This window comes from Seriola lalandi, unplaced genomic scaffold (genome assembly GCF_002814215.2).
Source record: "Seriola lalandi dorsalis isolate HSWRI2012SDOR001 ecotype SW California unplaced genomic scaffold, Sedor1 jcf7180002054501, whole genome shotgun sequence".
NCBI lineage: Eukaryota > Metazoa > Chordata > Actinopteri > Carangiformes > Carangidae > Seriola > Seriola lalandi.
The window spans coordinates 484,592-509,239 of NW_019525054.1; the positions used below are offsets into that span (position 1 = coordinate 484,592).

The following is a 24,648-nucleotide window of genomic DNA, read 5'->3' on the forward strand; positions in this document are numbered from 1 at the left end:
CCCGGCACTCATAGACTCACTATCAGTGCTTCTTTAGATGATGTTGTATATTTTTATTTTTTATTTCTTATCATCAGCACTTCTCAACTTGTGGTCAGTGCCTCCAACAGGCTGGTATTGATTTCTCGCAGCCTTTTGCGATTTCCTGCTATGAACACATACAGTAGATGCAATGAAAGGGGGTGTATGATCTTTTTGCAATCCAATCGAAGAATACAGAGTGAGGAGAGAGGATGGTGAAAGGTGATTATATAGTTTTTCCTCTTTCCCTTCCCAGTTATCCTCTTCCTCTACCTCCTCCCCTTTTCTTTCACAGTCAGGCGACGGCTTTCACGGCCTCGCCGGTCGTGAACCCCATTGTCCTCCCTCCTCTGCCTCCTTCTAAATTATTTTTTTCATCCTCTCTCATTTTGTCACACTTCACCTTTAAGCACTGATCTGTGCTCAGCACTCCAAAAAAAAACTTTCGTTTTCTGGATTAAGAGGAAGAAAAAAAAACAGTAGGGAGGCCAGAGAGCATCTCATTTAAAATGCAAATGCAGCATTTTTTAATAAGCGAAATTAATAATTAGGATAATTGGAGTAATAAAGGGCAATTGCTGGGGGAAGTTAATGAGAATTGAAATGAGCCGTCCTGAGGGGTCATAGCAACCTGAATCAGAGGGGGAGAGAGAGGAAGAAAAGAGAAAGGGAGCGAGCGAGACCTGATGATGATGACTGGTGAGGAGAGCAGAGAAGGGGAAATTACAGCAGGTCTCGGCTGATTCTTATCGCTCATAGTAACAGGATATAGGCCAGGGTTGATGAACGACACACAATATTATGTTCTCCGCGGCTTGATGCCACCTGCATTCATGCGTTTTGTGTGTCTGCTGGAAGGATGTGTGTATGTGTGTGTGTGTGTGTGGGGGTGGGTACATATCTTTGTGCATGTGCATTTTGTGTGACATGTGTGCTCAGTTTGCATGTCTTTGCTTTGCTTTGTTTTGTTGTTTATCTTAATTTACTCCTTTTTATTGCCTGTGGTTATCATTGCCTCTGCATAGGGACTAAAATGCACCGTGTCTAAACATATCTCTAACCTCCATCCATCTCATCCAGCTGCCCCACCCCTGGATGCAATGGCTCTGGCCATATCAGTGGGAGATACTCACGACACAGAAGGTAGGGCAGATTAAAAACCCACCCTCTGTCTGTCCTTCCTCTCTGTCTGTCTGTCCTCCTCGTCCTCTCTGCCCCACATCATCTGCTTGGTGGAAAACACCACGTTTCACTTCAGTCTATTAAAGGAATAGTTTATATACATTTATTTGTTTTAGTGCCAAGAGTTCAATACCACTCTCATGGCTGTATGCTAATTATGAAGCAACAACCGGCTGCCAGTTAGCATAGCTCAGCACACCAATCTGTGGTGTCTAAAAGTAACAACATCCCCCTACCAGCATCTCTAAACCTCTGATAGTATCTCACCAACACAAAAAGTGTAAAAGTGTAGCTTTATGGGAGAATTTTGTACTGGACTACCTCTTGGTTGCAGTGACAAGGGTCCAGGAAGTCTGTGCTCCTGCCCCATAAATAGTCCCCTTTATAACCCTGTGTAAAACCACACCACAATCACTTTTTACGGATTAAACAAATGTGAGATAACATGTTAGAGGTGCCGGTAGTCCTATGTTGTTAGCTGCTCACCACTGTTGCCTGTCTTTGTGCAAAGTTAAGTGCTGTTATGATTGTGATCAAGGATCTAGCAGAGAGCAGATGATTTGAATTCATTGCATATAACTCATATAACTGGCTTGTGGCTCCTTAAAACAAAAAAAATTTCTACTTCTAACTTGAGATCAGTTCAACATGATTCATTTTTCCTTTGTTTTACTAGAACGACTTAAATTCCCAAAGAGAAAAAGAGAAAAAAAATAAATAAAAAAGCTAAAAGAATTCTTCTTTCCTCCTCTGTTAATGGCAGAAAACCTCAAGTTCATCTTATTCTTTATAGGAATTCGATGTTGAATGAAATAAACAGGACATAAGGTTCAAATAAAAAATCTTTAGCTTAAGATGAACCTCTGCAGGTGTACATTATATGAACAGGTTTCAAGGATATGGACTGACCCCAAGGGCCAAAATCACACTAAAACATTCATTCTATAATTTTGAATGCTGGTCAGAATACAGAATCACACTTAAATCCCACAGCCTCTAAACCTGAACCTAAGAAATAAAATTTCAGTGGACAGCAGTGAAATGTGATTTCTCCAGGTTTTTATTCCAGCTCCATTCTCCCTCCCTCCATCCCTCGTCTGTGTCGCTTGCCCTCAGAGACCCTGCGGGACTCGGGGCAGCTCACTGGTTTGTGACTCCGCTTTTATTGAGGGGCAGATATTAGCTATCTGTTTACATGTGTATTCGTTCAGCAGGCAATTTCAGATGCACTTTGTTTATAGATCGTCCCTCAATCTCCCTCGGCATCTCCCAGGTGAGAGTAAGAGGGAGTTTATTGGATTTCACCCTCCACTGCCTTGCCCACCCGCCTCTCCATACAAGTTGTTCATTAAACGTTCCAGTCAATTGGCTGAGATTGGTTGTGATGTCTGGGTGAGCGAGCATGGCGCCCCCCTCAGGCCACATGTGTTGTTGAGAGAACCGCTCCATCCTTCTTCATGTCGAAACACAAACACACACCCTTCATCATGCTGCTTAGAGTCACTCATGGAGATGATGAGGTGCATGAGGTTTTATTGGACGTGTTAGTGTGTTTGTGATTTCTGATCACAGCTCGGTTTCAGTATTCATGATTCTGCTCCCTTCATTCTTAATTCCTTCTCTTTTCCTGCCATCAGCGTTCTGGGTTGCCCCATAGCCAGGAAGCGCCGCCTAGAGGAAGCGGAGGCCGAGCAGGAGCAAGAGCAGGAAACGGAGCGGCCCGCCTCCAAGAGGAAGTCCCACCCCCTGAAACTGGCCCTGGACGAGGGCTTCAGCGCAGAAAGCGACGCCAGCAGCGAGGCTGAGGGCGAGTTAGAAAAGGATGGAGAGAAAGCAAGAGAGACCAAGGAGGAGGAGCGACAGGAGGAGGGAGAGGCAGCTGTAGAGGAGGAGAAAGAGGAAATGACAGAAGACCTGATGCAGGATGGACGGACAAATGGACAGGAAGTGGAGACACAGAGTCAGGAGGAGGAGGAGAAGACAGAAGAGGAAGACACATATCAGAAAGAGGAGAACACGTTTGCCGCTGATGAAGGTGATGAATACTCTATGTCTGTATCATCTTCAGAGGGAACCAGTTACTGCTGAAAAAAGAAGACAATTACCCACTTAGTCCATCGACAACACATTTAATAATTGATTAATCATTTAAGTTTTTTTGTCAAGCAAAAATGCCCAACATTCACTCATGTGAATATTTGATGTTTATCTCTGTTCTGTTTTATATCATTTGAATGTAATTCCGTAAAGGTGAGGAACTCACACAAGACGGATACAGAAAAGAAACGAGTCATCAAAATCGATCAGCAGAGACTGAGATATCCTGACTTTTACTCCTTAGTTTGGGCCGAGCTCCAAAACACTGAATCCTAGAGTTCCTATACTGCAACTCAATAGCATCTTTCTTTAAACTCCCATCCACTGGCCTCCAGCCAAAATAACATTGATGACATCACTTTAACATCATCAGGGTTATTTTTCAAACTTCAGTACTTCTCCAGAGACATTATACAACATGGGGTTGTACTCCCTTTGATGAGTAAACTGAACTTCATGTGTAAAATGTGCCCCTTTAAGCAGTGATAAAAATGCACGTTATTTTAACTAAAGCTCCCTGTGATTAACAATTACGGTTAATCTTAATCTTTATCATGTACGACCTAACATAATCCTTTTGAAACGAGCGCTACCTGAGAGGCCTTACCCAGGGCAATAAAGTCCTTCAGCCACATCATATACAAATACAGCTGGTATTTAGTGAGTGTGCAATACCAGAGTACATAGCCACAGAGTTACAATAATATTGCAGGAGGTGAGTGGCCATGCCTCCTAATGACCACTACGAGCACTTGGACTCTTCCTGCATCTACAAGCTGCTTTTCCTGTGACCCCGTCACAGCAGGTGTTTTTATGTCATTATGAGTTCACCGTGAATGACTTGGCAGGTTGGAAGGCGGTGATGATAAAGATATTGCTGACAACAGCTTTAGCTCACTGCATGACTCACTCTTCTCTCTGTGTCACCGCTCTGACCTCTTCATCTTCGTTTCCACAGAGGAGGAGTGTGTGATCATCGAGCCCGAGCTCAGAGCAGCGCCACCTGTACCCGAGGAGTCTCCTTCTCAGAGCGCTGAGGAGGTGGGCAACTCTCTCCTCCACCTGGGCCGAGTTTCCAACAACAATGATGCAACTGCGGCCATTCAGCAGCCTGTTGCTATGGAGACTGAGGAGGATGTCAGTGTAGCAGCCAAATGGGGTGAAGAAGTAAAGGACAAGCAGGAGGGGTACATGAATAAGGGGGGAAAGGAAGAGGAGGCAGCACACAGAGTTCAAGTATTGGAAGAGTCATCTATTCTGCAGAAGGAAGCAGTTGAAGTGGAGGGAGCAGAGTTGGAGGAGGAGGAGGTGGAGGATGAGCATGAAGACATTAGCCACCACGTGAGCCAGGAGAACCACCAGTATCTGACCGCAGGCGTCCACCGTGAACAAATCAAAGATGAAGAGGAGGAGGAAGAGGAGGAAGAGATGGCAGTGCCAGCACAGCAGAGGCAGGACACCTCAGCAGTACTAGAGGAGGATGAGGACAGAGATGAAGAGGACCACAGGGACCATGTTCTGCCCATTTCTGATGTGCCAACTGCCATCCGCACCATCACCAGCACCGCAGAAGCTCAGGGAACACACATCAAGACTGAAGACCACAGGGCCGGGCCTCTGGAGGACTACAGCTCACACAGGGCAAGTCCCCTTGACAAATGTGACTCTCATAAACCTAGCCCGCTTCAAAACTACAAGGCCAGCCCTCCTTTAAGCTACAGCTCCCACAGGGCCAGTCCACTGGAGGACTACTTTCCCAATGCCAGAGTTGAGAACTATAAAATCCACAAAGCCTCGTCCTCAGCCTCTCCCGACATCATCGAGGTGCGATCAGATAGGTCAGAGGAGAAAGACTTTGACGATGTGGACGGGGACGACGAGCGCGATGACGAAGACAGCCTGTCACAGCGCTCCACGGTGACTGACGAGTCAGAGATGTTTGACATGACCCGAGGGAATCTGGGCCTGCTGGAGCAAGCCATTGCCCTGAAGGCAGAGCAAGTGAAGCCAGCCGGGCCCAGGGAGCTGCTCCGTGCCCCGGATATCCACCACCAGCGATACTTCACCATGGATGACAGGCCCAAACACCTGGATGTCCTACGCAAGAGCTACTTCAGCAAAGGTAGGACAGAATGAAGAAGCAAAGAGGGGAGGGCAGAGCTAACACGTGTACTGACATGTGAAAGTTGCTTGAAGTAGGCAACATTTAGTCTACTTTATTTTTAAAGCCATGTTAGCATCACATGGTTAGTGCTGCTAAAGGCAGAGTGATCACCTTTGTGGTGAATTCAAGGACACTCCAACATCCCAGACCTGATAGCCACCTGCTAATAGAAGTATTTTTGCACAAAGTACTGTGTGTTGTGGACACAACAGTAATACAAGATAAATAAATAGTTGTTCCTTTCATAAGAGTAAGGTCATTTTATTTTCAATTGTTTTTTTTTTACCAAGACTCATGTCTGTTTGCCAAATATGAAGCTAGAGCTATGAGACAATTAGCTTAGCTTGGCATAAAAACTGGAAGGGATATTCATTAATTTTTACTTTTCTCAAGATATACTGTATGTTAATTTGTTAGCCTTAGTGCTTGTTGTCAAGCTAGCTGTTTCCCCTTGCCTCCAGTTGTTATGCTAGGTGTATTAAAAGTGAATGCACCAGCACAGATTCTTGAAAGCCACAACTTCTCAGTGCCCTGTTAGCATGTAACGAAGATGTAGCATTAGTAAAAATAAAGCTTCAAAATGTATTGTAAGGCCTAAACATGCAACACCACCAGTATAGTATGAAATGATTGGTCTGTAAATCTGGTCACACATAGGTGGATGTCCAGAAATATTTGTAATAAAGTAGCACAAGGTGTCATGTGCTTAACTTAATGTTGAAGCGTACAAATAAACACAGCATACCAAATAAATAGCAATGAGTCACAGAGCTCCATGTAGATCTTCCCACCTCCATTGTGAGGGGATGAAGTGGTTCCAATTGAATAGACTTCCATGAAGAGCAGAGAGGAAGTGCTTGAAGAGAGAGCGAGGAGGGACAACAGCAAGAGGGGGAACACAAGAGAGATGACAACAAGTTAGAGAGGCAGAGAAAGACGGGAGAGAGAGAAAGGAAGAGTGCAGGTTGTTCCACAGTCAGCGGTGGAGTGTTTGTTTACATGCTGCATGTGTTCGGGCCTTGTTTTTCCACAGCTGGCACGCTGCCCACTTGTCATGCTCCTAACAGTATAGCAGTAGTGTGATTACATGCCTGGTAGTGCTGCCCTCTCCTTGCCCTCAACTCCCTCCTGTGGTGACGTTCCTGTTCTGCTCAACACTAATTAGGAGATGCATGTCTCGTTAACATTCAATTTGAAGGCCAATAGAGCATCACACCATCCTCTTGCTCCCTTTCCCTCTCTCCAGTCCCACTGATACTGGCTGGCCTACCTCCAATAGCAGTAGGGAGCAGTAGGTACCTTTAATTATGTGTGAATTTTAGTGGTGTAATCTCCTCCTGATCTATTTGCAGGTGTTGTTTTGTCCGAGATCTGAATGAGATCCTTGAAAATATCAGGAAATGATCAAACCGTGCGGGATAAGTCGGTTGATTTTGTCTGGGTCAACTTTGAAAAAGCTGTAATATTTTATACATTTGATAGTATTTCATCCTTGAAAGCATTTACAGAAACACACAAATCACATTTAGACTGATGCATTAAACACCTTGTGCATTTACAGAGATACATAAGACATGAGGAGCAGATACAGATGGTGTTGCTTTTGTACAGTTGTCTGAAATATGTCTAGATTTCATGCTCAGCCAAGCAGACTGTCTGATGGCATTAACCACTTGCTTTTGTCCTCCTTATCCATCCCACATTCCCCTCTCCTCTTATCTCTCCTTCCTTCTCTCTGTCTCTCACCACTTTGTTCCTCCTCTCCTCATCCTTTTCTCTTGCTACCTTCCCATCATCCTTCATCCAGAGAGCAGCAGGCCAGAGAAGAGGGAGATCAAGTGTCCCACTCCAGGGTGTGATGGGACAGGTCACGTGACCGGCCTTTACCCCCACCACCGCAGCTTGTCAGGCTGTCCGCACAAGGACAGGATCCCCCCGGAGAGTGAGTTTCTTTTTTTTTCAGCTGCTTAGAAGATGAAAATAAGCACTGAGAGAAGAAATATGACAACAAAGGGCAGTCTGACATTGATAGAAACCCACCACCTCCCCTGACTGTAGAGTTTGACATCACTTAAGTGCTGTAATACCAGTTTAATCATGATTTCATGACGTTTGGAAGAGTTGGTGGTCTGATCCAGGCTCACTGAATCAAGGTCGCTTTGGCCTCTTATGCATCAGATGCTCAGACCATCCGTGTACTAGCAGTACTTTGAGGCTGTGGGGGTTACCAACCTGTTCTGCTGAGAGAGGAAACTATCAAACATGTAAAAGGTGACAGGTCAAAAAGGTTGCTAACAAAATTCAAAATGGCTTGATTTGGTTCTCTATAAATATGCAGACAGGAATCAGCAGTGGTTGTTTGTTTTTTCCTGCTTAGCCCCATATCTCCATGTGATTGTAAAGATGCTTCCCACATATATATCAGAGACCATCTTTCTGTAGCCATGACGACAGGTCCATTAAATGTAGTCCAGTTCCCTGCTATTCTCTCATTAAGATTCACTTCAGAGTCCTGCTGGTATTTATACTTAGGGACTGTAAAAAAAACTATAAGGAGGGGCAGGGGAGGTCAGAAATGATTGTATTTTTTCTTTTTGCTAATGGCAGGGTAGACTAATTTTATGTGAGCAGGAGATGGTCTTTATATTTGTTCTCATCTATGTTATTTTTAAATATATTGCAAACAAAAAGAATAAAGAGAAACATGCCGTCTGGCATACTCAGCTGCCTCCTCTGTGGACATTTGTCATCAGTGATTTACTTGTGTTTGATATTTAACATTGCGTTGTTTGACACAGTTGTGTGGAGGAAACAGGCTTCGTCTGCAGCCTCAGAGCTGCGGCCTGTGTCTGGTTCACTCATTCGATGGCAGTAATAACCGTTCATTTAGCAGCTCTTTGTTCAAAAATAGAAAGTAGCTGAAATATTCAGCATTTTATAGGGGAGGGTCCGAAGAAAATATTTCTAATGCTGGGGTCGATTTTTTTTTTAATAAAAGGTAATATAAGATTCAACCCCCTGCCCACCCCAAAAGTTTTTATACAGTCCCACACATGAAATTAATGTGTTGAATTGTTGAAAATAGTGGATTTTCTCTGACTGTTATTTTGTGTATGTGTGTGTGTGTGTGTGTGTGTGTGTGTGTGTGTGTGTGTGTGTGTGTGTGTGTGTGTGTGTGTGTGTGTGTGTGTCTACTTTGTCTCCCTCTCAGTTCTGGCCATGCATGAGAATGTGCTGAAGTGTCCAACTCCTGGCTGCACCGGACAGGGCCATGTTAACAGCAACCGTAACACACACCGCAGGTATTCATACAGCTTACACAGTATAGCATCTGAGTGGATCTGTATTTTGTGTTTGAGTGTGTATTTTTCTGCAGATGAGAGTGTTATACACAGGATGTGCATTTCTCTTTGTGTATTTGCAAGCTCATATATTCATGAATGCAAGACAGTGAACATGTCAGTCGAGATCAGTGTGATGCAGATTTCCATGGTCAGCAACATGCTCTCCTTTAATATTCACCTTTTTCTCTCCTCCAGTCTTTCTGGATGCCCCATTGCTGCTGCAGAGAAACTGTCCAAGAGCCACGATAAGCAGCATCTCCCTCAGCCAGGCGCAGAGCACCTGAAAGGAAGTCCCAACGATAGAGTTTTAAGGTGGGTACATGTCCATGTACTTTAGCTCTAACCCAAACCCTCACTTTTCTGCCTTATGACATTAGATAAGTATGGAGTTCCAGTTCTGCCAAAATAAAAAAGTTTATCAGATGAGTCAAAAATATAACTCACTAAATTCAATACTAGCAGAAAATTGGAATGTTTGATGGGAAAATAGGGAATAAATAAATTATTAAATGTTAAAAAAAATCAAAAAGGAAAAGAAATGTATTGAATGTAACCCCTTTTTTTAGCAACTGATTGGAGGTTAAAGGAGAAGTATAAACACTCAATTTTAATTATTTAACTAAAAGTATTAATAAATGGTGTATTCAGTTATGTTTTTGATGCGGGGCTCCAAAGATAAAATGGTGAATGACAAGAACTAAAAGGCACAGGTGAACCTTTCACCTATATAAAAGCTGCCCCCCCACCCCCCACCAATCCAAGCCCCACAGCTGAGTCCTTTTCAAGGTTAGCTACTTTACCACTGAGCCACACACAGAAACCACAGAGACAATCCTGACCTTGGTTACAGTGGCCCTCGCAAGGCGCGGTGCTGGCCCGTGAATGGCTCAATATAACACCAAAGTCTTGAAGCATCCAGTCTGGCAGTCTAATCATTACTGTCACCTCACACACTGAGATCTCTTTATCTCCATTCATCTCCCCAACAGGCCAGGCACCGTGATCACAGCCAAAAGAATGATAATTAACACAAACCAGACGCTGGTATTATGCTAAGTCTGTGCTCTTCGTCATTGGTATTTTAATTAGTAATGCAGCCGATAAGCTAATTATGCAAGTTATAGGGGCAATGCGGGGGATAGAAAAAATAATTGCTTTCCTTGAGGAAAACCTCATCAGTGGTCAGACAAAGCATCGAGGATTAAAACATAATAAGGCCTGCTTTGTTTTTCCTTCTCACATTGTTATTAAAATTAACTTGGATGTCTGTTATGTATGTGAGAGAAGAATTCCTCATGCAGCCCATGTTCTAATGGAATCCATGTTGAATTAATAAAAAGGAAAAAAAATCCGCTGTGATCAGTGGTAGAAAGTTTATTACTGTCATGAAAATGCTCCTCTACACTGGCTCTGTATGTGTTATTAGTGTGCCAGTGTGTGAAGGCCACCCCACAGCAGAGTGACTACAGGCCGGGTCATGGAGCTTATTAATGAGTGTATGGTTGGAGACTAGAGACTGTGATGCGGGCTTCAGTGGTACAGGATGCAGAGGAGGGGGGGGGGCTTGGCCAAAGGGGGTGGAGGGCTCTGAGATAAGGAGTGGGGGGGGGTTGAGGAAGGTGACTCCCCAACCCAACCCTGCCTCCCTCCCTATCTCTTTCACCACTCCCCTTTCTGTCTTTCCTCCACTTCTCTCTCCTCTCTCTCTCTCTCTCTCTCTCTCTCTCTCTCTCTCTCGTCCCCCACCCTTCCGCCTCTCCCTGGTCTATCAGTGGATTTACGCCAACAGGTCTGACAAAAGCCCAGGCTCTCCAGGAAAACGAGAGGGCTTAAAGCTCATAAATTCCATGCTGTACATCATGCAAATGTGCCCTCTGCTGATAAGAGAGCTTTTAATCCTGCTGCACTCCTGCTAAGTACACCGTTGCCCCTATCTTTACTCTTTCTGTGTCACTCTACCTCCCTCTCTCATTCTCTTATTCTTTTTTTCTCCTCTCTGTTTTCTGTTTTGATTGTGTGACTCTTTATTGCATCAATACCTTTATTTCCCATCTATCCTTCTCTATTCTTTTTCATTCTTTTCTATTCTACTTCCTGCCTTATTCCGTCCTTAATCCCCCGCCAAGCCTCACCATGACGCCCTCTCACTCTCCTCCCCGCAGGCCCATGTGCTTTGTGAAGCAGCTGGAGGTGCCCCAGTACGGCAGCTACAGGCCCAACATGGCACCTGCCACGCCTCGCGCCAACCTGGCCAAGGAGCTGGAGAAGTACTCCAAGGTGTCCTTTGATTATGCAAGCTTTGACGCTCAAGTGTTTGGGAAGCGCATGCTTGCTCCAAAGATGCCCACCAGCGAAACCTCACCCAAAGCCTTCAAAAGTAAGACAGGAACATCGGCTTCTGTTTTGGGGTTCCGTTTCGTATCAGGAATATTTTTCAGATTTTCACAACATATTCTACACTAAGGATAGCTTGACGTTTTTGGAAATATGTTTATTCGTGTTTTGCTGGGAGTTAGATGAGACGATTGACACCACACTGTCTGTACGCTAGAGATGAAGATACAGTCAGCGGCCGGTTAGCTTCGCCTGGAAACAAGAGGAAACGACTAACCTGGCTGTGTCTGGGAGTCACTTATTTACATGTTATTTCTTGGTTGTTTAATCAGCACAAAAAACAACGTGTTTCTTGCTTGGTGCAGTGACTTTCTTTCGGAATAAACGAGCAAGATATGACCTGTTAATTACTGACCTTTAGAGGTGCTGGAGGATTTTGTTATCTCCGTACAGAGTCAGGACAGTTGTTTTTCCCCATTTCCAGTCTTTATGCTAAGCTAAATTAAATGGTTGCCGGCTATAGCTTCATATTTACAATATAGCCGTGAGCTACATCTTCTCTCTTCTCATCTAACTCTCAGCAAGAAAGAAAATAAGCATAATACCCAAAATGTCAAACTGTTCCTTCAGAATTCAGCAAGACTCTCTCACAACGAATATTACCCTTTGCTTTAGTATTTTCATTTTCATTTATCTTATATTATTAGTTAGTATTATTTACTTAAATATACTAAACATCTAAGGTTTCACCACCAGAAATCACTTGCATAATGTCAGCAAATATATTTATATTTTTGCTTGCATATATTCCATCCTTTCTGCAGCTAAGCCCTCGTTCCCCAAGTCAACGTCACCCAGCCTCAGTCTCCAAGGTTACGGAAAGAGCTCCACCTTGGCCTATGACTACTCCCACGATGCCGAAGCTGCTCACATGGCTGCCACTGCCATCCTCAACCTGTCCACACGTTGCTGGGAAAAACCAGAGAACCTCAGCACCAAACCCCAAAACAAGGTAAACACACCACACTTATTCATACATATATATGTTTTCATATTAGTTAGCATTCATGGAGGATTGTAATTAAATACTAAGAGTGCAGGAAATAAATAAATCCATCATGACCAAACATTTGATTGCAGATGATATGAATCAGTCACATGTATCTGCAGTTTTATTATGGTAAAGTGTTGCTCTGTTCTTCTCTCCATAGCACTCAGAGAAAGAGATTATTAGCTGATTGTAGTGCAGATTGAAACATTGCAGGCCACAGCTGGTGAGATGAGAGGGGAAAAGCGGTGGGTGTGCCTCTCCTCCTTTCTCCTCTCTTCTCCTCTCCTCTCTTGTCTTTGCTCTTTCTTTTTTTCCTCTCTCTCCATCAACTCTGCATGAATATATCATCAGGAGGCATTGGCTTACAGCAACAGGATGGTGTTGAGATGCAGTTGCATCACCTCTCCCATCCTCTTTCATCCTTTCATCCCTCCATCCCACACACTTTTCATGTTGTTATTGAATTTGGCTAGCTGCCAGTTCCCTGGATTACTTTTCCACCAGGTAGCCCTTTTTCATTATCTGCCGGACGGATCTCTCACTTTCTTCCTCCGCCCCCACCACTCTTTCTTTCATTTTCTTTTCACATCTCTCCTTATTTTCTTTTATCCTCCACTTTTCCTCCCCATGCGAGTGTCACCGTGTCTCTCTGCTTCTCTGTCTATACCTCTCTATCTCTCACTCACTCCCCCTTTTCCCTCTCTGTGCACAGGAGGTGTAATTGGAGCACCACTTTCCCCCATATTGTGATTTTTAAAAGCCTTTTTGCCTCACAGAGGAGAGAAAGTGACTGCTTCATCATTTTTCGATTTCCTGACATGGTTTTAGGGAGATAAAAAGTGAAGATTAATGTCTCTGGCATCACAGCAGAGCAAGGTGTTGTTCAGCGAGGCACCGATCCAAGAGCAGGCCTTAGCAGCACAGTATTACAGCGTAGAGCAACTGGGGACTGATCTGGAATCAGAATCAGAGCCAGTTGAAATCCAATATTGAAACATTGGAACACTGAGCTCATCAACCAGGGACATTTCTGGGAACTGTTCCCGTCTTCTCTCCTCCTCTTCTAACCCTTTGATTTTTCTGGCCCTTGACCAGCCCATACGAATGCCATTTTAAATGAATGCTGAAAACATGGCTCATCTCACCCCTCTGTTTCTGTTCATCTGCCAGCACTATCATAGAGCGCGGAGAGATCAACTGTGGCGTTGGTGCTGCTGGCAAAGTTTTACCGGAGTACATTAGATATCATTACTAACATGCTTAAGCGGTGAAGGTGGTGATGAACTCAAACATGTAGCACTCTGGAAAAGTGCCTCACACTGCTCTATGACTGTGTAAATGCAGTTCAGTACAAGCTTCAGGGCAGGTGAAGGTGGGCGGGTCGAGATGGGAAGAAATCAGTCATTTCATCGCGTGAAACTTTAGTTTAATCTGAATCTAAATCCATCCCTGAGTTCGGCTGTGGGTTATATGAAGTTACAATTCAGTAAAGTGTAGCGATGTTAATGCATGTGTAGCACTGCAACAGAATCTGTTGAAGAGGGTACTTGAAGTAATCACACTCATCATCATCATCATCATCAGAGATGGTATACAGTGTATATGACTTCTTCTGAAGTGCACCAGAGGAAACTGCATTAGTAATTTATATGTGAATAAATATAAATATATAAATACTTAATTAGATGTATATGTATGTATTATATGTATGTTTCTATATTCATTTTTCCCAGTTACCAACTATATATGGAGACCCAAAGTTTTGAATATTAAATAAATGAATGTTATAAAATAAGTAATTGTATTATAGAAAAATTAGCCAAAACATATTTAAATAACTCAGTAAATTATTAAAATTTTGAATTCAATTATTTTTGCTTTACTAATAATGATTTGATTTCTTAGTTCCCTCACCTTTCAGCCTAACCTTCACAAGCCTTCACCTGCCTGTCATGGCAGAATGCTAACACGTTTAGCCAGCTAGCTCCTGTTTGCTAAATCAATTATATGGTTAAGTGGTGGGAACCTGTGCTGTGAGGCTATTCCATGATGACAAAAAATGCAAAATAAATAAATGTAAAAAGAAAAAAAAATCATGTTAAATGTCAGAGTGAACACAAGGCAGCACATCCTATCTACCTAGCCAGCTAACCAGCTAACCAGCTAACTAGCTAACTAGCCGGCTTGCTAGTGTTAATGGCAGCAGCTAGCCGGTTAATTAAGAGTGATGCTAAAGATATTCAGAGGAACTCTCTGTAAAGAGAAAGAGGACTGGCATTCTTCATCTTTGACCCCCTGTGTTAGTGAGGATGTCATTATTTAACAAAAACCCATTTTCACATTTTGAAATACAGATTTTCATAATGAAATCCTAAAATAAACATGTCATAATGTGTTAACTAAATAAACTTTATGTATTCATATGTTCAGTCAATGCCTTTTTCACTCATGGAATACTTTTGGACTCTAAAAGTGTGTGTTCAAAAAGACATTTAGCATTTTAGTCCAAGAGGATTAATTGTATGAAAAGTTAATGATGTTGCGATTCTCTCCAGGAAATGGACATTGAGGTGGATGAGAACGGCACCTTGGACCTGAGCATGAAGAAGCCCTTTAAACGAGAGGGCAGTCTGTCCGCTACCAGTCCCGGGGTTCGCTCCCCAGACCCTTCCTCCTCCTCCTCTTCCTCGCTGCATCACAGCGGAAGTAGCGGGATGACATCACCGAACCTGCCCGCCTACAAGCAGGAGGACCTGGAGGGACCTCTGGATTACACCAAACCCAACCGCCAAAGGGAGGAGGAAATGGACGAGGTCAGTACAATCATACTGAGTAGAAAAGTTGAAGCTCCAGACACGCAGTGTTTCCTGTGATATTAGCCACAGAGGAAGTATTGCAACATAAATAACAACAGACAAAATTCCCTCTGAGCTTTTTGAATTAAAAACTCTTAATTGTTTACATCACGTTGTCTTTGTCTAATACCCTTGCCTTATTTCCTGTCCCCTTTTCCTCTTTCTATTATTCATTTATTTCACTGAAATGTGAGAGTTACTGTACAGTTAAAACATTGCACTGTGTAACAGAGGTGGTGTGTCAGGTGCATTGCACCATCCGGGCTTTGGCATATGCAAATTTTTTACTCCTTTGAACTTTTTCAAAAGAAATATAAAGGGCCTTGAATGTAAATTTTTTATGAGGACATTCTGGATTTGGAAACATCACTTGTCTACAAAAGAAGAAAAGGGGATCAGATCAGAGACTTGTATGCACATTGTGGTTTTATAAAGTTTCTATGCTTGTAAACAAATTTGCAAACTGTTGCGAGGAAGCCATCACTCAAAAAAAAAAAAAAGTAAATACAACCCAGACAACAACACACCAACACACGAGTACAATTTAAATAACAAAAGGGCCGCAGTGGATGTACCATTCATGTTTTGGACACGTTTTTCTGCATTTTTCCAGATGGAGCACACCGGCCAGTCATTTGTCTCATCTGACCCAGAGGACTGTGACATGATGCAGGACTGTCTGGAGGAGAGGAAGTACCCCGGAGAGGTCACAACCCCAAACTTCAAGGTCAAATTCCAGCCCAAGGACAGCAAGAAAGAGCTGCTCTCGTAAGTAACAACACCCAACAAAACCGTAGAGTCCACACCAGCTGCTCTGTTGTGCTTAGAGCTAAATGCTAACACCAGCATGCTAACATAACATAACAAACTGATGCCTCCTAAAAACCTAATACCCTCTGTCCTTTCTAACTGTGCCTCTGTCTCTGTGTCTTTGTGTGTCTCTCTTTCTCAGGTGTCCAACACCTGGCTGCGATGGCAGCGGCCACATCACTGGAAACTACGCATCCCATCGCAGGTATGCACCACTGTAGACTTATTTGGGTGACACACTCTGCCAGCGCTCACTATATAAACTCTAATATAAAATGTTAGCTCTGCTGAGACTCCTGAGTCCACCTGCGTCCCACCACGACTAATTCAAATATTTTATTTGATCCTGACATGCCAGAGGCAATAACGTAGCGTGAGCCCGGGAAGCAAAGACGGTCATTGACTTTGATATGCATCAGTAATTTACTTCTTGCCGTCTGTCCTCTTCTTCCTAAATGACCTTGGTATGCCTTGCATTCTTGATTTCCCTTCACTCATGTCTTTTTTCCTCTCTCCTTTCAATCTGCTCACACTGGCTTTCCTCGGCCCCTATTTCATCCTTCTCTCCTTCTGCCCGTCCTCTGCTCCTTTTCTCCTTTCTCTCTTTCTCTCAGTCTGTCTGGGTGTCCTCTCGCTGATAAGAGCCTTCGGTCCCTCATGGCGGCCCACACCCCTGAACTCAAGTATGTCTGCTCCACACCTTCACTGCCTTTTCACTGCCACTTCACTGCACTGCTACTGACACCGTCCAACGCCACAATGCTTCATTCTGCTGACGTTAACTTATCTTTTGTTGCTTGCTGCTGCCTCTGCTGCTGCCGCTGCATCTGTCATGGTGTGTTTTTCTGCAGCTGGCTTGGACTATGCTCGTTCTCACTTCAATCAGTTCATGTAAATGTGAAATGGAACTGTAATTCTGTAGTGTATATAGCTCTTTACTAGAAACTAGGCTCTTCATGGCTTATTATGGACAGATACAAGAAGTGTTTAACTGGGAAAGAGCCTGAAAAGATTGGATTTAAAACAAACTTGCAGGAGAGTAAATCAAAAAATGAGCAGAATTAACAAGCGGACCATTTCTCTCATCCGCATAACGCCATTTTCACAAGACAATCCACTATGAAACATCTTATTATTTTTTCCGTTAAATGCTAAACACTGCTGTTCTCTTTCTCAGATGCCCCACTCCAGGATGTGACGGCTCAGGTCACATCACGGGAAACTACGCCTCCCACAGAAGGTAACCAACAGAAAACACATGCACACACACAGATACGCACATACACACATAGACACACATGCACACAGTCAGTCAGAGAGGCGTAGTGACAGTTCATGGTAGATTTAGACAGGGACTCACACATTTCCACACACATTTCCATGATCCTATTTTCGGCCATATTAGGCGTTTTTTGAGTTGATTTGGTTTGTAATTTGGTAAAATTATTCTTCCTTTATAATGTTCTCTCCCTTTATTAAGCAATCACTTCACCAGACCTTTTTTCAGCCCTATGTTATCAACTCCATACTTTCTGTTTTCAGTCTCTCTGGGTGCCCGCGTGCCAAGAAAAGTGGAATTAAAACTCCTACCAAGGACAACCAGGAGGACTCCGAGCTTTTAAAGTTCGTACCGCTCAGAAAGCCATAATGTCTGCTTTTAGCGAGACTGACGGTAAAAAGTAAAATGCAATAAAAAAAGGAAAAAGAGAGAGAGAAGAGAGTCACTGTGAATCATATGCACAGGTAGTGACCTGCCCCCGTAACTGAATCAAACAATCAGGCCCTTACTGATGAGAAATACACTTACTGCAGATACTGATTCTGAATGTAGTTCATGGTAGAGTATCGTAGAGGACATAATCAATACATAAGAAATACATGGGCTTCATATTGCATTTGCACACAAAACAGTTAATTGTTGATAACAACATGTGCTAAACCTTAATAGCTCTTGCATTAGTAATTTAATTCATTGCATAAATAATATGTCAAACCCAGATGTAAGAAAATTAATTTGGCCCAGTAGAGAAAGTGTGTAACTTCAATCTGTATTGTAATATTAATTCTCAACTTTCTCTACACTTTATATCTTTGGATTCTCCTTTGTCTAACCCTTGTGCCTTCTCACTCTCTTTATTTCTTTCCTCGCTGCCTGGCTTCAACACTTCCTCTCCCCTCTCCTGCTGCACAACTCTCCTCGTCTTTTTCCTTGTTTCCTTCCTTTCCTCTGCTCCCTGCAGATGCCCGGTGCCAGGCTGCGACAGCCTGGGTCACATCAGCGGGAAGTACGCCACGCACCGCAGCGCCTACGGGTGTCCGTTGGCGGCCCGCAGACAGAAGGAGGGTCTTCTGAATGGCACACCCTTCAACTGGAAGGCCTTCAAGACAGAGGGGCCGACCTGCCCTACGCCAGGCTGCGACGGCTCCGGACACGCCAACGGAAGCTTCCTCACACACCGCAGGTAAGCTGCATGCAGGCAGTCTAGTGTTGGAAAGTTTAAGGAACTTCTATGTGTGTATTTCCATATCAATTATGTTCATTTAAAGAAATAACTATCCATGGGAATTGGGAATTAGGGAATTCGTACTCGTTGTCTTGCCGACAGTTACATGAGAATATCATCTGCACATTAAGTCGCTAGAACCAGGAAATGGTTGGCTAAGCTTAGTTCAAAGAAACAAAAGCTAAAACAAGCTTAACAAGACTCCAGGAAGTCACTGTGTTTGTCCAAGACATAGTTACATGCATGTAGAACCACAACTTGTCGCCTTTGCATTTCTGCCCCTGTACTGGAGAATCAAATGACGTACAGCATGTTGATTAGTGAGCTTTAGAAATGCTGGTAAGTGTATTTTTTGATCACAGGACCAAGCCATGCTAGCTAGTTTCCAGTCGTTATGCTAACGAAGGCTAAGCTAACTGTCTTCTGGCTCTAGCATCATAGTGTGAATCACGTCGTGTCTACACAGAAAGTGTTTCAGCCATGTTTTTTAGTCAGCAATCTCACAGTCTCACATAACAGATGTGTGGCACATTGTACACAGACTGCGCAACAGCTTGTGTTTTACTTGTGCTGTACACCCATAAATGCAACCCAAACCCTTTTTTTTTTTTTTTTTACACTGTAAGTCTATATTTTCTTGTATTTTGTGTAACTACAGTGACTGTGTTGGGTTCTGACTGCTTCCAAAACACAGGTGTCCTACAATCAATACTGTGCCTGAACGCTTCCTGTGTAGACAAACATGGAGCACCAGAGCTGCTGCTGCTCTGCTAACATGCTGCTCTCACTGGTCCTATATCTGTTCAGATGTAATGTCACATTTGATAGCTCAGGGTACAGTGTAATCTGTGTGACTGTGTGTTGTTATTAAGAATAGTACAGTGACCCCGCCCCCCTCCATGTGTCACTTGTGTCTCCAGCCTCTCAGGATGCCCCAGAGCCTTGTATGCCAAGAAGAAGGCCAAGTTCCCCACAGAGGACTACCTGAGCACCAAGTTCAGAGCCAGTGATGGTGAGATGAAAAAGAAAATGAGTGTGTATGAGATTCTAAAACACATATAGACCAGACACTGTTATTTACTACTGTAATATGGCTTCTCCTTTAGTTTTGGACAATGATGAGGACATCAAGCAACTCAACAAAGAGATTAACGACCTCAACGAATCCAACAACGAAATGGAGGCTGACATGGTTAACCTGCAGACTCAGGTGTGTGTCTCTTCTTTCGTTTCTTTTAAACCTTTAAATTGCTGATCATGTGTAGGATTGGGACACGTTTGCCAAAGTAAAAGAGTATTTGTCATATGTGAGACTTAAAGTACCAAAGTCAGTCACTTGAGCCTGTAAAGGAACATTTGATTGTTCATTTATTATGCAGAAAAAAATATCAAATATTCTGCCTGTTTATGAAGCTTAATTTAAAAAGAAAAAATTAAGAAAAAAATTACATAATTTTCTGCTTTGAAATGAAATGTTAAATTCAAAAGCAATAAAACCCACCCTTGCTCAGTTAAGCTCATTCAGTTTACTACAGTCTTACTTGGTCTGGTATGACCAATAGCTTATGGTGGCTAATGTTAAAAAACTATTTATTTTTACAATTTAACAATATCCCGTAATTGTACCGTGTGGCCACAATGGTCAGCAAAAATTATGTAGGCTTTCTTTAAAGGATAAGGCAGGCAGCATTTTGTATTTTTCTGTACTGTTAAGAAATCCCATGAAAACAGAAGAACTAACAGCCAGCCTGTCTGTGGCTCTGAGCCCCAAGCCCATTGGCTGAGCTAAATCCTTAAAAACAGCTCACAAATATATGAAGTTTCATTTTCAGAAAAGGCTCAGTTCACAGCTCTACACTGTGGTTTTTAGCAAACATTACTAAAATAGTAGGACATAGTGCATTTGTTGGGAACCCACTGACGAATACACATTGGAGGTCTAGTGAGTATTTCTGGCACTGGTGTATAGTGAGGTTGAGGTTACATCCCGACCAATACGACTGTTTTACCTCCATATCAAAAATAATTTCCGTCCATACAATTCATGTACACTGGGCATGTGCAAGCCGGTGTAAACAGGAAGCAGATTGTCTACTCTGGTTAGACCAGAGTAACCCGTCCAGACTATAACACATCCCCAGAGTTTTCAAACTCAAACAGGACCAGCAGCAAGGTCTTCTGTTTTAGGAAACATTCATCATTGTTTCTCATCTTTTCATGGAAGCTGTCGACAAAAAATACCTTGTGCCTAAAGTCGTAACACTGGTAGAAATCCTGTTGCCGTGTGTCGCAGATCTCCTCCATGGAGAAGAACCTGAAGAGCATCGAGCACGAGAACAAGATGATTGAGGAGCAGAATGAGGCTCTCTTCATGGAGCTGTCTGGTCTCAGCCGCGCCCTGATCCGCAGCCTGGCTAATATACGCCTGCCGCACATGGTGAGTTGTTCTCCACACACACACACACACAAACACACACACACCCACACCTGCAGAGCTGGACCCACTCGCTGTAATGTATTTGTTTTTGAGGTGAATCTTGTGTGTTGAAAGGCGTGTAGGTGTTTGTTTCCCTGCTCTTCTCAGTTGAGATTGGTTGTCGTTTGCACCACAGCAGGAGCCAATCACCGAGCAGAACTTCGACAGCTATGTGAGCACCCTGACCGACATGTACACCAACAAGGACTGCTTCCAGAGCCCCGAGAACAAGGCTCTGCTGGAGAGCATCAACAAGGCTGTGAAGGGCATCAAAGTCTGAGGCTCCATACACACACACACACACACACACACACACACACACACACACACACGCACACACACACACACACACACACACACACACACACACACACACACACACGGAGAAAACGCGAACTGTCCTGAAGCGCAGGAGTGTGACGGAGGTGAAGATGGAGGGACGGAGAGATGAAAGAGAGATGTTGAAATACTCTACAATATATTGAAATATGATTCAAAAACAAAAAGGGAATTCAGGTTATTTAAATAAACGGCAACTTAAAAAAAAAAAAAAACAACCCAGGGAGCACTCTGTGAGAAGAAAAGTGACGCGGACCAAAATCCACACCATGCTGCTGCTGGGATGAGGAGGAGGAAACCGGTCCTTCAGTCAGGATGGATGGAAAAGAAGAATAACGTTACCAGAAACTGTATCTGGAGGGGTTTAATATGCTGTATGTTTACCTGTTGTCTCTTTTGTGTCCTTAACTGTTTTTGGAGGTTTCACTGTTGCGCGGTTTGATGGGTTTTCACACTAAAACGTGATCGCTCGCAGGAGCTTGGCGACATGAAGAGGAGGACACGGCTGAGCTGAACACGCAGACTCTTTCAGTTCTTGTCCCGTAGCGTTCACTGTGGCGAGTGTGTGTGCGTTCGCTGGCTCCCCATCCCACACATACACCCCAGCAATATGAAGCATGAACTAAACTGAATTTGTGTTTGCTTTGTGGTATCACTGTGGCAAAGACGTCAACGGCGCAATGCTGACTCGGTTTAGCGAAGGAAAAAAAATTCTTCAAGTTAAGGTCATGAGACAGATCCAGGAAGCGGATATCATGTTTTAAAAAGCAGCAGATAAATCCTTTTTTTCTTTTTCTTTTTTTCTTTTTTTTGTAAACTGAGATGATGATAGTAATAGTGTGCACACATTTCAAATTCAGTTAGTCATATCAATAGTATTTATCAACATAGGAATTGCACTTCATTTTAATTAATAGTTTTGTGGTACAATAATTATTGTTATATATGAATTATTTAAACTTGTGAACATTTAAATTGTAACTTATTGCCATTTATGTTATTGAGGTTTATTTATTTGAAGCAATCTATTTATTAACTTGGTTTTGTAACACAAAAAAATGCATCTTTACCGATTATCATGGTCAAAGCGATTTGCAGATGTCTTACGTCAATATTTTAAGAATCTATATAGATGAGTGACAAGGCATATTTTGTTTTGAGTACTTTTTAAAAAACCTTTTTAAGTGCAGATGTTTTATAACTGACAAAACTTTTTTGATAATTTTACAAAAGCAAAAGTTATTTTTTTGGGTTGTTCTTGTTTTTTCTCCCTTTTTTTGTTTTATGTTCTTTCTGTTACTGCTACGTTCAGAAACTCACTGATGAGAAAAAAAGAAAGTATGTATTTATTATTTATTTAAAATGAAAGAAATTGACTGATATGGCTGTATATTTATTTTGTTATTTATGTGCGTGATGTGACGGTTGAGTCCGAGTAGTCTTAAAGATCCACTGCTAATATTTAAATAAAGAAGCAAAATCAATACAAATACTGTTTGATTACTTAGGCTTATACCTAGACATACCAGCAGCTGATTGTAAAGACAAAAAATACCCCAACAAAAGCAATCACTGTTCTGTCGCTATCTGGTCTCTGTGTGTTTGCTTTTGTCAGGTGAAAGAAAACCAAGAAATGTAAAAAAAAAAACAAAACAAAAAAAAACAAAACAAAACATAGAGTTCAGAAATGTTACCTCTCCCAAGCGCTTTGTAGCGGCCACGACTGGCTCACCCAAAACCTCTGTAATGTACCAGAGATGCTTAAGTAATGCTTTTTTTTTTTTCTTATTTGTTATTTTCATCAGTACAATGGTACATATATAGAGCTCTCTTCCAGCAGTGTTTTAGGCTGGATGTATGAGTCTAAAACACACACACACACACAGAGTGACATATCCAACCCTAGAGGATACTTTAGGATGGCCTCCTTTGACAAACTTCTATCAGATAAACATACACACCCTTGTAGCCTTACTCTAGATTTTAATTTTTTGATGCACAAAGTGCCACTGAGACAAGAAAAAAAAAAAGAAAAGAGAACTCACTTTCTTTCCTGATTCTTCGCATTTCTGCAATGTAACAATGTCTGGTCCCGGGAAGACCACGGCATCAAGAGAGTGGTGATTGTTTCAGATGCCTTTATTTCTCTGCCAAGATGGCCATAAGTACACTATATATACATTCTGTATAAATAGATTTTAAAGATGCTATATATATGAATATAAACATACATATATTTTTCCAGTGTAATTGTTGACTTGCTCTTCTTGTCTCTTTACCTTATTGGAGGATCACTAGCTGTCTAGAAGAGATGCGATGGGCGTTATCAATAGGAGGCAGTTACACCTTATTTAATATCACTAAGACCTGCTCAACTGTGGCTTTAAACATAACCATTCAGTCAAGCTGAAGGCAAAGTAGGCGTTGTTGATGAAACAGTACAATACTTTGGAAGTGTTTTCATAGGTTTCCTTTTTTTCCTTTCCTATATTCGTCTGTCCTTGATCCAGAAGTGTCAAAAACATCTACTGTATGTTGTACTACTGAATCTGAGAAATGACTGTCAATTTGAAACTTAGATGGTTGACTCTTTGTTCCTAAGTGTCATGTGAGTTCATGTATATTAAAAAAAAAAGATGACGATGCCTCTGAATAATGTTCTGCACATAGTGTTTGACAACATTGTGCAGTTAATGTATTGTTAATGGTAAGGCCTGCTCGCCACAAGCCCATTCTCTCTAATGTTGAAACAAGCAAGTAGGAGACTGTAGTGTAACCTGCCTTTGAGTGATCCGTCGCAGCTACTGTGGTGTACAGTATGATACCCTTGTGTAACGCTGATGTCAAAGGCATGTTGTAAATGTGCTTTTAGCCAATGTAGAATGAAAACTCCTTTTGTGCACTTTCTAACTGTTGAAAATGCCAGCATTTGAGTCTTGACTTGGGAGAACCCCAGTAGATCACAGGCAATAGCAAGTATTCACCCCCCACTGGAGGAGGGTGCATTACAAAGCATTGTCACACCTGTTTGTTGCTGTTCATATAGAGAAACAACCTGTGTGTTATGTCAGATAGAGACACCTCTTTGATTCAGGGGGGTTCAAAAAGCTCGAAAAATGTATTTAAAAAAAAAAGAAAAAAGGAAGAGGTACTTTCTTTTTCCAAACAAAAACCAAAAGAGACTGACAGGAAGCAGAGTTTGGTTCTCAGGTGACCGGGGAGAGCTGCTAAAGCAGAACAGAGCAATGCCATAGGTCAGCCAGTCAGCTGAGGCTAGAGGCGATAGCAGCGGCTGGATCAAGGCCACGTGTGAAATGAGATGAGTGTGTGGGAGTGGGAAATTGATTTGCCAGGCTACACAATCTCCCCCTTGTTTTGGGAGGAGGTGTTTGTTGCATAAATATGTGTCTATCACTCAAAAGAATGTCAAAGCTTTTTATGACTTTTAAACTCACCCACCCCCCACCCCCC

The 24,648-nt window shown here is 42.6% G+C and overlaps 1 protein-coding gene across 5 annotated transcripts in view; it reads left to right on the plus strand.

Moving 5' to 3' along the window:
* Positions 1-22,667, plus strand: part of myt1b (myelin transcription factor 1b) — a 107,933-nt gene extending 85,266 nt beyond the window's left edge. For 2 of the 5 annotated variants that reach the window (XM_023413025.2, XM_087175796.1), the window contains exons 5-23: positions 1,102-1,164; positions 2,841-3,238; positions 4,259-5,422; positions 7,272-7,406; positions 8,676-8,766; positions 9,004-9,120; positions 10,971-11,185; positions 11,967-12,154; positions 14,749-15,006; positions 15,662-15,816; positions 16,001-16,063; positions 16,473-16,541; positions 17,036-17,098; positions 17,401-17,481; positions 18,099-18,320; positions 19,283-19,374; positions 19,469-19,572; positions 20,656-20,799; positions 20,975-22,667. In XM_023413025.2, coding sequence (XP_023268793.2) covers positions 1,102-1,164; positions 2,841-3,238; positions 4,259-5,422; positions 7,272-7,406; positions 8,676-8,766; positions 9,004-9,120; positions 10,971-11,185; positions 11,967-12,154; positions 14,749-15,006; positions 15,662-15,816; positions 16,001-16,063; positions 16,473-16,541; positions 17,036-17,098; positions 17,401-17,481; positions 18,099-18,320; positions 19,283-19,374; positions 19,469-19,572; positions 20,656-20,799; positions 20,975-21,118 — 3,766 coding nt within the window. In that variant the 3' untranslated portion in view covers positions 21,119-22,667. The remainder of the gene's footprint in view (positions 1-1,101; positions 1,165-2,840; positions 3,239-4,258; positions 5,423-7,271; positions 7,407-8,675; positions 8,767-9,003; positions 9,121-10,970; positions 11,186-11,966; positions 12,155-14,748; positions 15,007-15,661; positions 15,817-16,000; positions 16,064-16,472; positions 16,542-17,035; positions 17,099-17,400; positions 17,482-18,098; positions 18,321-19,282; positions 19,375-19,468; positions 19,573-20,655; positions 20,800-20,974) is intronic. The other 3 variants (XM_023413026.2, XM_023413027.2, XM_087175795.1) reach the window with 3 other exon arrangements.
* Positions 22,668-24,648: the final 1,981 nt, after the last annotated feature.